This window comes from Sinocyclocheilus grahami, unplaced genomic scaffold, assembly GCF_001515645.1.
Source record: "Sinocyclocheilus grahami isolate Dianchi unplaced genomic scaffold, SAMN03320097.WGS_v1.1 scaffold1713.1, whole genome shotgun sequence".
NCBI classification, from domain to species: domain Eukaryota; kingdom Metazoa; phylum Chordata; class Actinopteri; order Cypriniformes; family Cyprinidae; genus Sinocyclocheilus; species Sinocyclocheilus grahami.
In genome coordinates this window covers 63,594-80,252 of record NW_015506892.1, presented here as the reverse complement: position 1 = coordinate 80,252, position 16,659 = coordinate 63,594, and the positions used below count along the sequence as shown (strand labels likewise).

The 16,659-nt window shown below is 39.9% G+C and overlaps 1 protein-coding gene across 3 annotated transcripts in view; it reads left to right on the top strand.

Annotated features, from left to right (window-relative positions):
• Positions 1-1,715: 1,715 nt before the first annotated feature.
• The window catches only part of LOC107572184 (protein PRRC1), a 17,001-nt gene continuing 2,057 nt past the window's right edge, over positions 1,716-16,659 (top strand). The window contains exons 1-8 of one of the 3 annotated variants that reach the window (XM_016258602.1): positions 1,716-1,763; positions 3,128-3,215; positions 4,736-5,015; positions 7,096-7,241; positions 7,329-7,431; positions 14,138-14,301; positions 14,409-14,512; positions 15,377-15,479. In XM_016258602.1, coding sequence (XP_016114088.1) covers positions 3,135-3,215; positions 4,736-5,015; positions 7,096-7,241; positions 7,329-7,431; positions 14,138-14,301; positions 14,409-14,512; positions 15,377-15,479 — 981 coding nt within the window. In that variant the 5' untranslated portion in view covers positions 1,716-1,763; positions 3,128-3,134. Of the gene's footprint in view, positions 1,764-1,908; positions 1,978-3,127; positions 3,216-4,735; positions 5,016-7,095; positions 7,242-7,328; positions 7,432-14,137; positions 14,302-14,408; positions 14,513-15,376; positions 15,480-16,659 lie in introns of those variants that run through there. The other 2 variants (XM_016258604.1, XM_016258603.1) reach the window with 2 other exon arrangements.

Below are 16,659 nucleotides of genomic sequence, written 5' to 3'. Positions count from 1 at the left end.
TCAAACGGCTGATTCATTCAGAAACAAAGCATTCTACTGTGTTAATGAGTGAATCACTGAATCATTTATTAAGTAAACACCGTCCATTGCTCAGAGACGCAAAACAGTGCTGTGATCTTTGTTTGGAACTATTTTTGTTGGCAAAATTAAACAAAAACAAGCAATATTATGTCTAAAATGTAAGTCACTTATTGCTTTACCTTGTATAAAATGATTATATCTGCATGCTGCTATCTGCAGAACAACGGTACTCTTTGTGTGATATAGATTAAGTTAACTATATTAAATTATATAAATATAAAAAGCATACAGAAGCATTTTTGCCGTCTACAATTTAGAATGCCTGGAATTTTGAGTTTTAATAGACTAATAAATCCTGTGCGTGCACTCTGTGTGAGATTTGGTGATACAGCCTACTGGATAATGTCCGATCGCACATCATTACAGCAACACTTACCATATTATCGCAGATATACTGTATATCGCAGACCCCGGCCTGGACTTGAGTGGAGCACGAATCATCCGCGGTTGAGCGCGCACTGCTTGCACAGGAGCATGAGTCTAGCTGGCAGACGCCAGACCACTGATTCGTCAAACCTGCTTCCCTGCAGTCCGTGTGCTTCTGACTGTTTTGTAGTAAGTAACGAATATGCTTCGGGGAAATGTATCGGAGTAAAAGTATACATTTTAATTAGGAAATGTAGTGGAGTAAAAGTAAAAGTTGGCTGAAATATAAAAACTCAAGTAAAGTAACGTTACAGATAAAATACTTAAGTACTGTAACGAAGTATTATTACTTGGCTACATTACAGCACTGAGTAACACTTGGTCAGTCATTCCCTTCACCACGGAAGTCCCAAACGCTTATCTCAGGTATCTTACACAAGCACGGGGGTAGGGCATGGGATGCACTTCTGTTTGGTATTCGCCCTAAGTATTCGCATCTCATAATTAAATACAAAATGGGTGGGAACCTGTTTTACAGTCTATGGTGGGAACTGAAAAAGGTACACTTTGGAGAAAAAAAATTCATAACTAGGTAACGAAAAGAACTGGTTAAATGCGCAAATAGTCGTTAAAGAATCTGATATAATCGACTGAAACAGAGCTCGTGTGAAAGGCAACATGTAAACTGCTGTGGTTTGTTTGTTTTTCATGAGCATGAACTGTTTGATTCGCTAAAACGGAACAATGAGACATACCTTCCGAGCTAATCACTCTGGTGTCGGTTATCTTGTAAACGTGTGTTTGGCGTGTTCTTACGACCTCGGAATAACGAAAAAAACCCCCCCCCCCCCCTCTCCAGGCTGGCCACGGGCCTGCTATTAATATACTGTATGAAATATAGGTAGGTCTGGAGCAGGTGCGTAAATATTTATTCATAACTAGGTAACGAAAAGAACTGGTTAAATGCGCAAATAGTCGTTAAAGAATCTGATATAATCGACTGAAACAGAGCTCGTGTGAAAGGCAACATGTAAACTGCTGTGGTTTGTTTGTTTTTCATGAGCATGAACTGTTTGATTCGCTAAAACGGAACAATGAGACATACCTTCCGAGCTAATCACTCTGGTGTCGGTTATCTTGTAAACGTGTGTTTGGCGTGTTCTTACGACCTCGGAATAACGGCTGAGCAGTGACGTCACTGTTCTGTCGCCTCAGAGTCAGACGTGGCACTGCGTGACGTCATCAGCAGGCGCGGCCGGGCCCTCAGTGTTATCGGCTCCGGCTTAACATTTACACTCGGCTTGTGTTTGCGTCAGGTGAGTAGCGGCATACCGTATACACACACACATACACACACACACATATATATATATATATATACATATATATACACATACATCAGACTGTGTGGTAGCGCGTGCAGCTGAACTCGCAGAGACGATCCTGAGACCAGCAGCAGGGAGGCGCGGCCGGGCCCTCAGTGTTATCGGCTCCGGCTTAACATTTACACTCGGCTTGTGTTTGCGTCAGGTGAGTAGCGGCATACCGTATACACACACACATACACACACACATATATATACATATACACATACACATACATCAGACTGTGTGGTAGCGCGTGCAGCTGAACTCGCAGAGACGATCCTGAGACCAGCAGCAGGTTTATGATGAGTTCACAGCGTTATTGTCAAACAGTCTCAGATTGTGAGTGAGATAATCGCGGTGTAATGTGTGTGTTTGGACTAATACTCGACCAGTGTCCGTTATAAACACCACACAGTCATAGCCATCACCTTCGTCGTGTTATTAATAAAGCCACTCATTATGAACATGTGATCAACATTGATGTCCCTCACACTGCGAAGATGATTGTTCTCCAGAAACTAGCTAAACATTTTCACTTATGAGAAGCAATGGACGTATGATATTAAGTCTTGTTCTCTGAAAAACGTATGAAAATGGTGTGTTTTTGCTTATAACACGAGAAATGTTGGCCAGCAGGGTCTGAACAAATACTGCTTTCCCTTTGACATCTGCATGTTTTCTTCGTGTTTTGATGCATTCATCCTGAAACAAGGCTTCTCAACAACAAGACAAAGATATGACTCGAGAAACGAATCACTGCTATGTGTTGCTGGAAGACACACAACAGCTGTTCTGTGGCTTTATGGAAATATTTTCGTTGGCCAAATTGAGCAAAAACAGAGAGTATTGTGTCACCAATATACTGTATGAGATGTCAGATGGCCTACTAGGTCTGGAGCAGGTGCGCTAATCATTTTTAACAGGCTATTTTTCATAACTAGTTAATTAGTTAAATGTGCACATAGAGTGGTTAAAGAATCAGATATAATCAAATGAAACCGAGCTTGTGTGAAACTGCTATGCGTTTTGTTTTTCATGAGCGTGAACGGTTTGGAAAGGATTGATTAAAACGAATGATTCAAGTCATAAAACACAAATAAAATCCGTGATAGTGTCAGAGGGAACACAATATTTTTTCTGAGCCTGACCTGATATTTTTCTTTGTTTTAAGCAAATCAAGAAAATATTTTTGCAGTCAGTCCAGATTATTCCCATCAATCAGATGATAGTTTCAGCTTAATGCTGTATGTTCATTCGGATCATTTTCTGCTTGTCATATTTACTGACACCACAGTTTGTTGATGTTCTTCAGAGTGAAGATGATGGAAGAGAGCGGCATAGAGAGCACCCCACCAACCACCCCTCCACCACCCCCACCCACCACAGCACCCGCCAGCGGTAACACACACACCACACACACACACTCTCTCTCTCTCTCACACACACACACACACTCTCTCTCTCTATCTCACACACTCTCACACACACACACACACACACACTGGTTTGTTTTTATGGTTTGTGGGGACTCTCCATAGGCGTAATGGTTTTTATACTGTACAGACCGTATGTTCTATTGCCCTACACCAACCCTACCCCTAAACCTACCCCTCACAGGAAACTTTCTGCATTTTTAGATTTTCAAAAAAACTCATTCTGAATTATTTATAAGCCTTTTGAATTACGGGGACACTGAAAATATCCTCATAAATCACCTTCTCGTTGTAATACCTATGTCATACCTATGTTATTATACAAATTTGTGTCCTCATAAACCACATAAACACGCACGATCATGCTCTTATCGTATTGGAATGGGTGATGTAGATCTGAAATAGCCTGATAAAGAGGGACAAAATGCTTGAACTCAACTATTATATCAACTGAATTCAGAAAATACATTGTGCTAATGTTCAGAACTGTGATGATGCGTATATTTACATTGGTGTCTATCTCATGAATGTGCCATTGTTTACTTTGCCTATTGTCTTAAAAACTGGTCAGTCGAGTAGACTGAATATTTACCAGATATTTGCGAAAAAATTCTTCCGACATATAGATCGGCTTTTTTTCAGATGTGTCATCAAGGCAGAAACAACAATCAAAATTATATTATTATTTCTGTATTTAATCACGGTAGCTATCTGAATGCGTTAACTGGGCACGGCGCACATGTTCAAGTTTTGTTTGGAGTACGTGTATCGTTGTGAAATTTAGGCTGATGATACAAGGGGCAACTTTTTGAGCAATGTTGCTTGGGCTCATTCCCTTTGAGAATGGGCACACATTTCTATCTGGATCAGTTGTGAGCCCTGTGTCTCACCTGGTTGCCCGTTGACGGCAACATTGCTTAAAAAGTTGCCCATGTATCATCAGCCATAAGCCCCGTTCACACCAAGAACAATAACTATAAATATAACTACATTAGTGTCCACACCAGCGGATGATGTCGTCTGTTTATTCTAAGCGCACACTCGTCTGCTGCTTTAAATTCTTGAGCTCGTTATAGCAGGATTGATTCTGATTGGCTGTTTTTAGCGTTCATCAGCTGGAAAGAATCGTTCTGGAAGTGATTCCAACGATATTGTTTCTCTGTGCCTTCATCGTTATAGCTGTGGTGTGGACTCTGCTCTTCTTTAATATTGAGAACGATTTTTAGAACTAAATCTTTATTGTTATCTTTATAGTTATCGTGCTTGGTGTGAATGGGCGTTTAGACTTGAGCGAAGATGTGAACCGATCGTGCGCCTGGTCTTTATTCTCAAGTATGTCAGTCAGCTGTCTGCCCTGACGAAGGTGCGTCGTTGTGTAATAGTTTGTGGTTTGGCTGCAGTCAGCAGATGGTGCAGGTCATTGACGAAGGCGCTCTGGTGTCTGACACGGCTGTATCAGTGGTTCATGTGTGCTCTTCTTGTGTCCAGGTGTCTCCGGTCCTCAGACTTCCCCCGGCGTCTCAGCTTTTGCCCCGGGAGGTTTCTCCAGCCCTGTTCCCCCAGTGGCTTTGACCTCCATGCAGTCTTCTGCTCCTCCTCTTTCTCTGAGCAGCCCGTACGGTGGCCCCGTCCTCTCGGCCCCGCCCATGGGCCCGCCCAGCACCGGCTTCTCTGTGAGTGCAGGATATGACATCACCCGCGGCCACGCGGGCCGCACCCCTCAGACGCCACTGATGCCCAGCTTCTCCAGCGCCTCACCCATGCCAGGTCTGAACTCTTAGCATTAGCCACAACCTTCTGAGATCCGCTCACTGAAGATGTGTGACAGATGTGTGTGATATCGACCCCCGAGGCTTTTCATATTCACACAGGTGCTTGGTTCAAAACATTGATAGAAATGATCTTTTACATTTTACATCTTTTCACACAAAATTAACAATGCAGTGAGTCTGATATAAATACAGAGCCATTTCTCCCGACTTTCGGGAGCGCACGAGATCTCGTGATATTACTCCTTGAGGTGAAAAGCAGTTTTGCGATATCAGTATAAAGTTGAGTCTGTGGTAAAACCTTTGATAGTGCTTGCATTATATTGTTCGGCCTTTTATTACATGTGCTGTTTATTTGGGGTTCATTTGGGAACGCATGTAAAGTCTGATGCACTTTGTGTTGCACTGTTATCATTTACAAGCGTGAAACACATCTGCATCTCAGCAGCTCTCCACAAACTCTTCCTCTGCATGTGCTGTGAGTTTGGGTTGCTTAACGTTCATCTGGGAAAACAGTGCTCGTTATCTCCATAGATTCATAACGTAAATCATTTATACAGGAGAATACATATTTATAATATTTATAAATATGCATTTTGTTGTACATCGTGATTTCAAAATAAAAGTCCAAACCCTCGCTCTGAGTTTGCATGTGGCCAGATATTAAAATTAAATGGACTGAAATGTCATTGAATAATGCTGTAAAGTGAAACATCACCAGTCTGTTGGTGCCCTCTGCAGGTATTTGTTATAATACTTAATTTACTAAAGTTGGTTTTGTTCATATTATGTATAGGCATATTACATTATGTATTTTAAGTGTTGTTCAATAAAACCATGTGATTACTTGGTTTTAATACTTTATTTGAACAAATACATTTTGCCTCATTGTTAGTTTATATATAAATATAGTCATATTAAAGCCTGTTTTTCCACTTGGGTCTACTTTTATTACAAAAAAAATATCAGATTACTCAATTGTCAAAATAATCAGTAGATTACTTGATTAGCAAAATAATCATTAGTTACGGCCCTATAATTAGCTAGTTAAAACATTTAAAAATACTACTGCATTGTTTTGCATTTTGTGATTAAAAGACAAATGTGTTGTAATTGAAAGTTTCTTTAAAATAGTATTAAAATATTGTCTTGTTCTAGTCAACCAAGTGTCTGTATTTTGTCTCATCTCGTGAGCTAAATGTATTTTCACAACCCTAGTGTCTATGAGCGTGATATAGCTCATAGTTTTCCAAGTGTATGCTATATTCATTCTTCAGGTCAATCATATATTCATGAAAATAAAACCAAAAAAATCACTTTGAAAAAGTAAAGCGATAACTTTACCATAGTATCCTTTCAAATGTTGTAAATTTCCACAGTCATTGCATGCTTTGCATGTGCTGAATTTTATTTATACCGTTTTATTTGTTTATTTATTCGAATTTGAAAGATAATAGTAACAATATTGTTTGATAAGTGAGATCTTTCAAGGATTTTAGTCCTTGAAAACCAAAAAAGTCCTTTAAAGTCCTGGAATTTCATTTTGCTTTATCTGTATGAATCTGTTTAAAAGTTGATTTCCAAAGGCATTTTTTACCTTTATACAAGCATTTTTTACAAACCGAATTAAATGTATGTCACCTAATAAAATGCATGCATCATGTCAAATTCTTACATTTAATCAAATTCAATTAGAAGACAATATAGGCTGTTGCCTATCAAATTTATCCACTATCAACAATATCCATCTTTGCACTGCAGAAGTGCCAATGAAACTGCACCTGAAATGGCATTTTGGTGTATTTACGCTTGAAACTAAAATTACAAGTAGTTGGCGGCAACTCCCTGTCATAATGAGTGAGTGAATCATTCATTCAAATGATTTGTTCAAAATGGCTGATTCATTCAGGAGTGAAGCAAGTGACTCGTTCAGAAACATGGATTCAATCAGTCACAAAGCCCTTATATGGAGATGCTTTGGGCATGTGTTATGCAAATCAATAACCTCAAGCACTCGTCGCCTGTAAGGGGATGATGGGTCAGCAGTATCCTGTAGTTCAGATGTGATTGTGTTTCAGCAGGGATCATCACCAATCCCATGATGCAGCAGCCGGTGTCTGGAGGGTTAGATGTCAGCTCGCCCATCACGTTTCCTGAGGACACTGAAGACCCCAGAGTGGCTGCGGACGACAGCGCACCCGGTGGATTATGGGGCTTCATCAAGGTACTGGACACATGAATGCAGCGTAAGGACAGGACGGCGCGCTGTCATACCCGTGTACGTCCTGATGCTCTTTTGTTGTGATCTCAGGGTGTAGCCGGGAACCCCATGGTCAAGACCGTCCTGGATAAAACCAAACACTCTGTGGAGTCCATGATAACCACACTGGACCCTGGGATGGCACCGTACATCAGTGAGTGCTGCTCTGTGTGTGTGTGTGTGTGTGTGTGTGTGTGCATGTTTATGTGGTTTATGAGGACACAGATTTGTATAATGACATGGGTATGACAGAGGTATTACAAGTGATTTATGAAGGTGATTTATGAGGACACTGTCTGTGTCCCCTGTAATTCAAAAGACTTAAAAAAACAGCCTACTAAATGGTGTTTTTTTGAGAATGTAAAAATGCAGGAAGTTTTGTGTAAGAGGTAGGTTTAGGTGTAGGGCAACAGAAAATACAGTTTGTAGGGAGCCTATCTAAAGGATCGGGATCGGTGACGATCAAGCATTTTTTTCAACTGATCGTACCAGCTATCCTAAGCGATCCTTACTTTAGGCAGCTGTCATTCCGGTGTTGTGCAGTAGGAGGTGGTATGCACCTTTAAGTGGGCTTGCCAACCACCATTTAAAGGAAAAGGATATGCTCAAATATGTGAGCATGACGTGCGAGAACCATTGAGGTCTGTTCTAGCACATCACACGTTTGAGCTTCCGTGTTCAGTGTATTTAATGTGCACGTTTGTAGCGATCATTCATTCTTTTATCGTTTACATTTATCTGCAGTCGAGACATCGTTGTCATAATGCATTGCTATAGGTAGACTGGCATTCTGACACCGCTAGGCCTGTCGCAATAATCAATATATTGACTTATTGCACAATATATGTACATGACCTCAATAATTTTTGGTGATGCAATATATTGCCTATTCAATTTACATAAAAATTAATGCAGTGCTTACCACATATAGACTTTACTTGGGTGGGCTGCCCAGGTATATTAACGGCCGCCCAAGTATATATGGAGAAACATTTTTGCTTTTATTATTTTTATCCTCATACTTTTTTTATCTGCCCTAAATAATGAAACCATCTGCGATCGATTAACTAGTGGTAAACCTCCCCTCACCCTGCACGTTTGGTATCTGCTGGTTCTGTGTGCTCGAGAACTGTTTCCTCCCGCTGACGTTCCGTCGTGCACTGCAGAGACACGGCGGATATCTCACAAACACAGGGCTCGACAGTGCGGGCGCTTCAGTCGCAAATAAAAATAGAGGTGCACGAACTGTAAAATGTATTTAAGGAGCACGTGTGCAAATAAAGCAAAATCCCTCCGGGTGAGTTTTCTTAAATTTGATGTCTTAAAAAGTCTTCAATACATGAAATGGTAAGACAAACGTCTTAATGATCATTTTAAGTCATCTTATATTTTGGGGATGGAAAAACATAAATCGCGATACAGCCTATCGATTATTAAACTTCAAAATGATTTCATTAAAAAAAGAGCGCTGCACGTTGCAGTGTCACAAGGCGGCGCTGTTGCGCGTTCTACAGGCTCGCGCTTCAGACTGCTTCAGAGTGATTCTCAATCAATGCACATTTATGCCAAGCGATTGCTTATGAACTCGAGTTGATGAATTATGACAATGTCTAATTTATGACCTTTATATAATATGTTTTAGACCAGTGGTTCTCAACCGTCACAAATGCAAATGCGGCCCACAATGCTGACCACGTAAAAAAAATAAATAATAATAATTAGTTATTTTTTTATATTTAAACTTATAGTTTTACAATTCATATTTTTTTTCAAATGTATTAAACAAATAAAAGTTTGAACAATACATTTTTTGTCATATAAAATAATTTTGGTGATCATGTACTGATTTCATTAAAAAAAGAGCGCTGCACGTTGCAGTGTCACAAGGCGGCGCTGTTGCGCGTTCTACAGGCTCGCGCTTCAGACTGCTTCAGAGTGATTCTCAATCAATGCACATTTATGCCAAGCGATTGCTTATGAACTCGAGTTGATGAATTATGACAATGTCTAATTTATGACCTTTATATAATATGTTTTAGACCAGTGGTTCTCAACCGTCACAAATGCAAATGCGGCCCACAATGCTGACCACGTAAAAAAAAATAAAAAAAATAATTAGTTATTTTTTTATATTTAAACTTATAGTTTTACAATTCATATTTTTTTTCAAATGTATTAAACAAAAAAAGTTTGAACAATACATTTTTTGTCATATAAAATAATTTTGGTGATCATGTACTGTTTTCAGGTATGCGCAGTACTGACGCATCTATGAACTGACGCAATTACACAGTTAACACACAATTACAAGCGCGCGCTTTGGCAGATTTAAAACAGTCATCCATTAATGATCAAAATGGACAAATTTGTTGTTAGAGGAGAAAAAAGATGAGGAAAATACTAATGAAGGAACACGTGCAAACAAGAAGCATCGCAGCATCAGCAATGAAGGTAGGAGAGTGCTTGAAGAATGGAAGAACCAGTTTGCTGTCAACGAGCGAATTGGACAGCCTTTCTGCTTGCTCTGTAGTAAAATACTGGGTGTATGCAAAACTTACAATCTCAAAAGGCATTTCGATACCAACCATGCAACTTTTGGTAATTTTGGTGATCATGTACTGTTTTCAGGTATGCGCAGTACTGACGCATCTATGAACTGACGCAATTACACAGTTAACACAGATTTAAAACAGTCATCCATTAATGATCAAAATGGACAAATTTGTTGTTAGAGGAGAAAAAAGATGAGGAAAATACTAATGAAGGAACACGTGCAAACAAGAAGCGTCGCAGCATCAGCAATGAAGGTAGGAGAGTGCTTGAAGAATGGAAGAACCAGTTTGCTGTCAACGAGCGAGATGGACAGCCTTTCTGCTTGCTCTGTAGTAAAATACTGGGTGTATGCAAAACTTACAATCTCAAAAGGCATTTCGATACCAACCATGCAACTTTTGGCAAGAATTATCCACCTGGATCGCAGGAAAGAGCTCTCAAGATAACTAGTCTTGAAAAAAATGGCATTGCTGAACAGAATACAATGCAAGCTAGCTTAAAAGTGTCTCAAGCCGTGACATTAGCAATGTTCAAAATTTCCTGGCTCCTTGCCAAACACGGCAAACCATTCAGTGATGGGGAGCTAGTTAAGAACTGTTTTCTGGAATCACAATGTTTGATGATCTGAGCAACAAGAGCAAGATCATTCGCAGGATAAAAAGTTTACAGCTCAGCAATGACACAGTTACTCGTCGAATTTCTGAAATGTCTGAGAATTTGACAGAACAACTAAAAACTAAGCTAGCCACTGCTTCAGCACACAGTTTGGCTGCGGATGAATCGACAGACATCGGAGATGTTGCTCAGTTTTGCATTTGGGTGAGATGTGTGAATTCAGAGACTTTTGAGGTTACAGAAGATTTATTGCCGTTGAAATCGTTACATGAATGAACAAGGGGCGAGGACATTCATAGAGCACTTAGTGAAGCATGCAAAGACATGAACATACCGGCATCCTCAGTCGTCTCCATCACTACTGACGGTGCGCCCTCAATGACGGGAAAACACAAGAGTCTCGTTGCTGAAATGCGAAAACTCTGCCCTGACTTGTTGGCATTTCACTGTATTGTGCACCAGCAAGCACTATGCAGCAAGTTAGTTGATGGATACTTCGTGGAGGTTATGGACACCGTGGTCAAGGTGGTCAACTTAATTCGAGCGCGGCCTCTAATACACCGCCGTTTTATTGCGTTGTTGGACGAAATTGACAGTGCTTATGAAGATCTCATTCTGCACAGTGAAGTGAGATGGTTAAATTGTGGAAAAGTCTTGCATCGCATTCTGGCTGTACTCCCCAAGATAGTTCACTTTCTTAATGACATCGGCGAGGGAGAAAGATTTCCTAAACAAGCTGAACCTGCAACTTCAAGGTGACGAAAAACATGTTGATGCCCTGTTGGGTTGTGTTGAGAGTTTCAAAATGAAGCTAGGGCTGTACACTGCACAACTCAAAGATGGTGATTTAACTCACTTTCCACTTCTGAATGACGCGTGTGAGGGTGTACTGGACATACAACAGAGAGAACTATTCGTTAAAACTGTCAGTCAAATGCAGGAAAAATTCATCTCTCATTTTTCTGATTTTGAGAAAATAAAATCTGCAGGACATTTCATCAGAGAGCCATTCACTTTCCCGGTGGAAAAAACCAAGGACTTGGCTGCAACTTTCGGTTTGTCCCGCTGCGCACTCGAAGATGAACTGATGGATGTTCAGGCAAGAGGACGCAGCCATATCGCGCAACAGTCATCCTCAGTTGCAGAAATGTGGCGAAACATCTCTGGACAAAACCTCAGATTATTAAGTTCAAAAGTGCTTTCCATATTTGGATCGACATACATTTGCGAACGCACATTTTCTGTAATGACGCGCATCAAGTCACGTTTCCGTGCACGTCTTACAGACTGCAACTTACAGTCGCTACTTCATTGTGCCTTTTGAGCCTAATTTCACCAAACTGGTCTGCTCCCGACAACATCAGGTGTCCCATTGATGGTAAGTGGAATTATACTCTCTAATAATAATAATAAATCTAATTGTAATCATTTAGATACTTTAATATGTGGTTAGTTTGCATTGGTGACGTCATATGCAAATGATATGCGGCCCGTGAGACTTGAACTTGGACATAGTGCGGCCCACTGAAACAAAAGGTTGAGAACCACTGTTTTAGACGGTTGTAAGAATGCATATTTTCTCTCTCATCTGAAGAATCATCCCGCAATAGTGTAGACATTTCAAAATAAGAGTCCCTGTGTATTTCGGGCTTGTTTATAATTAAAAGTCACACGTTAAGTTTTTTTTTCTGGGCATTATTGGTATTTTGGTTACACAATTAATTGTATTTAATTTTATTTAATTTCCATTTAATTCATAGTGAACTATTGTAATTTCTGGCTGGGATGCTTCCCCACAGGAAGAAAAGACTAAGAACGTTATTTGACGCATATTATTCAATATATAGATTTTAATAGTATCAGTAAAATCTGTGTCCCATTCACTGAGAGAGACACTATATGACAAAGTAAGGAGAACTCTACCATTTAAATGCTGTGATTTTGCATAATTTACAATGCATATAATATTAGAATGTAATTATATGTAATAGTAGCCTATGTAATTAAAATTAATTTCAATAAATTAAAATATTGTTAAAAATCACACTGTGGTCCCATTCACTGAGAGAGACACTATATGACAAAGTAAGGAGAACTCTACCATTTAAATGCTGTGATTTTGCATAATTTACAATGCATATAATATTAGAATGTAATTATATGTAATAGTAGCCTATGTAATTAAAATTAATTTCAATAAATTAAAATATTGTTAAAAATCACACATTATTTGTTATTTGTCACATGTAGACCATTTTAAACTAATAACAAAACATACTTACAGTCGCTGATTCAGAAGCGCCAGATTGTCATAGCAAAGTCAGAATTGACCCTTTTTTTTTTTTTTAGAAATAACCTTTGTGCACAGCCAGCCTTGTACTCTTCTAGGTTCAAAAAATGTGTTGCACAAATTCGAACATCTGGGTTGTGCTGTTCTGTTGTAAATAAATCTTAACCAATGATTCCTAATTGCATCTACTTCCGGAAGGCCAAATAAAGTGCTTTTGCTTTCACACTGAAACACAGCGTCTCCCTGACATGCTGCTTCAACACTACTGCTGTTCCTGAAACCACGCCTTCTTTCTTTGCGTGCACATTTGGGCGGCATTATGCTAATATTTCCACATAGTGACGTAGATATGTGGGGGCGTGTTAGAACTAGCCGTTTTAGGTAGGCGTGGTTGACTCTTAACTTCTATAAAGAATATCTCTTTGGATTTGAGACTTTAGTCTTTGCAACTTTACAGATCTTCTTATGCACCAAGAGCTTGTAACACTCCAAAGAGAAAGGAACAATTGAAATAGCATCATATGACCCTTTTAAAAAGAAGCTATATTTTCAGATGCGCTCTAACTACTGTATATCCATATAAACAGTATTGCCTCATATCGTATCGCTTATAAAGAAAATATCGATATATCGTACAAACTCGATACACCGCTCAGCCATAGTGTAGGCCTTCTTGCATTATTATGCTGTTATATCATGATTATATATTCAGTGGCATAAAATGGTCTTAAAATGACAATAATATCACTTATCGCAATTATTTCTTGGGCAATATATCGCACAACAAAAAGTTGTTATCGTGACAGGCCTAGACAACGTGAGCTTCATGCTTTCTAACCGCATCTCTACTTTTGTTTGCAATTATTCATAATAGTGACCACAAAATTCTGTTTACAATGTCTTCCATTGTAACGTGTTTACATCTGCCAATGCCTTTATACTGTTTGTTCACATATATTCATAGAAAGTGTGTATCTTGTAATACATATACACAAACATACATCATATATATATATATATATATATATTTCTTTTATACTTTCTAAGTGTGCACCAAACATACATTCCTATAGGAATATGCAAGTATACAGGACTCGATATCAGCAGATACTCAATATTTAGACTGACCGGATCGGGGCATCCCTAACAGTTTGTACAGTATAAAAACCATTACACCTATGGAGAGTACTTTTTATTTTGTTTTGGAATGTGACTTTTATTTTATTTTTTATTTTACCACTCCATTACCACAGTGCCATTAGCTGAGCTGAGACACCTGTCTGTGCATTGATCTGTAATCGTACCGTACTGAACTGCATCGGACAGGAACCGTTACTCTGCATGCTCAGAACCGCTCGGCCTGATGGGAAAGCAGCTGATGTGATTTGTGTGTTTGTGTCAGAGTCTGGAGGAGACATGGACGTGGTTGTGACGTCAGATAAGGAGGTGAAGGTGGCCGCGGTGCGGGACGCGTTTCAGGAGGTGTTTGGTTTGGCCATGGTGACGGGAGAGGCCGGTCAGTCCAACATCGCCCCGCAGCCAATGGGATACGCCGCAGGGGTCAAGGTGAGCACACCGTGTGGAGAGTCATGACAAGATATGACAGGAAACACTGAACCACGAGACTTCAAACCATACGTGTTCATCAGAAGTGTGTGTGTGTGTGTGTGTAGGGAGCTCAGGAGCGCATCGACAGTCTGCGGCGTGCCGCTGTCATTCATGAGAAGCAGCCCGTGGTCTCTGTGGAAAACTTCATCGCAGAACTCTTCCCAGACAAGTAAGATCGGTTTATTCACAGCTCTAAAGCTGTCCCATCCATCAGACTGGATCTGAATCTGGGTCCAAATCTTTAAATTAATGGACATTACTTGCCACCTGGAATTGAATCCAGAGGCAGTTTTTATAATTATAAATTACACAATTTTGCACACTCACAAATGTGGTTATCACAGAACGATGACTTCAGTCGATCAGAATACTATATACTGTTACCAGTAAAATGTTATCAACATGAATAAAAGCCATCTTAAAACTGCAAAGGAGCAGAAGCTGCATCTAACTTGACATGTAAATAGCCTACAAAAAGTTTATAAATTGTGTAAAAAAACAGGAACTCATTAGAGGGTAGGAATGCAATCTTATTATTATTGCTCTATTATTGCTATTATTGCTCTTGATTTTGTAATAACAGTGATTAATGTTGGTTAATAGAACACGTGTTTCCCCAAAATTGTGTTTGAGGAAGCGGCTACACACACAAAGCAAGCTAAGAATCATTTATCAGGTAGTTGATTGCTTTTTACTCATTGCATCTCATTAGACTGCATATTAGTAGCAAGAAAAACTAAATAGTTATTCAAACTGGGAAGGACTTATAAACAGAAAGAGAGTGAAGAGCGTTCCCATCACTGAAGCAGTGGTCACAGAAATCCCGTTATCATCACTGCACAGTTCATCTCTCACATCATATCTGCACCTTGTTGTTTATAATGAGGGAATCTGTGAGAGTGGGATTCAGTCAGTAAAGCAAACGTGCCGGGAAGAGCTTCATGTAGAGCTCTGAAGACACTCGTGAGAGAGTTGTGCTTCCTTTTCTCATGATAGGAGAAACTGAGCAGCCTTGTTCACGCTCTCTCGTCAGGTGGTTTGACATCGGCTGTCTGATCCTGGATGATCCAGGGAACGGGATTCACCTGGAGACGTTCACTCAGGCCACACCTGTGGCCCTGGAGCATGTGCAGCAGGTAACACGGCATCCTTCTGAGGAGCTGTTCAGAGTGATGCAGTGAGTGCATTTTCTCCCTTAGTTCGGTTTGCTTAGGCACATGAACATGGCAAACACTCCTGAACATGAGCTCTGGAGCAGTTCGGTTGTGGTGAGAAATCAGCAGCAAGGTATTCTTGGAGCTCTTTGGAGGTGCCCTGCAGTTGCCTCTGAGATTTTTTTGTCTGAATAACACATTATCCAGTTTTCTCGAGAGACTGACTGGCATATTACTACAATCTTTTCTTGTTAAGACAGGGCACATTATTATGCAGCACCAGAGGAGTGCCCAAACTTTTGCATAAAACTGTAAATCTGGATATACACTTCATACGTGTATGTAATGACTACAGATAAATCCACAATTAGGGCTGGGTGATATGGCAAAAAAATTAAATATAGATTTTTTTGACCAACATTTGACCAATTCTCGGTTTTCATAGGCTACAATTTTTAACTAGTCAACTTGAAGATGTAACTACAACATGATTAAAGTAACTTTTTCTTTATTAACCCTCTAGTTAAAGAAAATTCTATTTCAAGTGCACCACATGATGTAAATGTTAAACAAATCACTTGTTAAAGGGGTCATATAATGCTTTTTTAAAGATCGGTATTTGGTGTAACAGAATATGTTGACATGCTTTAATGTTCAAAAAACTCATTATTTTTCAAATACTGTACATTATTGTAGGTCCTCTATGCCCCGCCTCTCTCAAATGCTTAGTTTTCTACAAAGTCCCTCCTTTGACAAGCGCAGTCTGCTCTGATTGGCCAGCTGACCCAGTGCATTGTGATTGGCCGAACACCACAAGCGGAAATGTAACGCCCCTTACCATAATCGCAGCTTCAGCTTTCAAAGTAACTATCAAGACTGTTAATAATGTTGTTAGTTTTACCATCAGTTCAAGCCCGAAAGGGCAACAGAGTCACGTGACAGACACAGTGCTGCTGCAGTACACAAGCCGCGGTTAAGACAGCTGACGTGCTATGATTTCTGACAGACAGTTCACTCTCCTGTGATGTGACCCTGTTCCCCTCATACACACACACACTCACACACACTCACACACTCTCACTCACACACACACACTCACACACACACACACACACACACTCTCACTCACACACACACACACTCACTCACACACACACTCTCT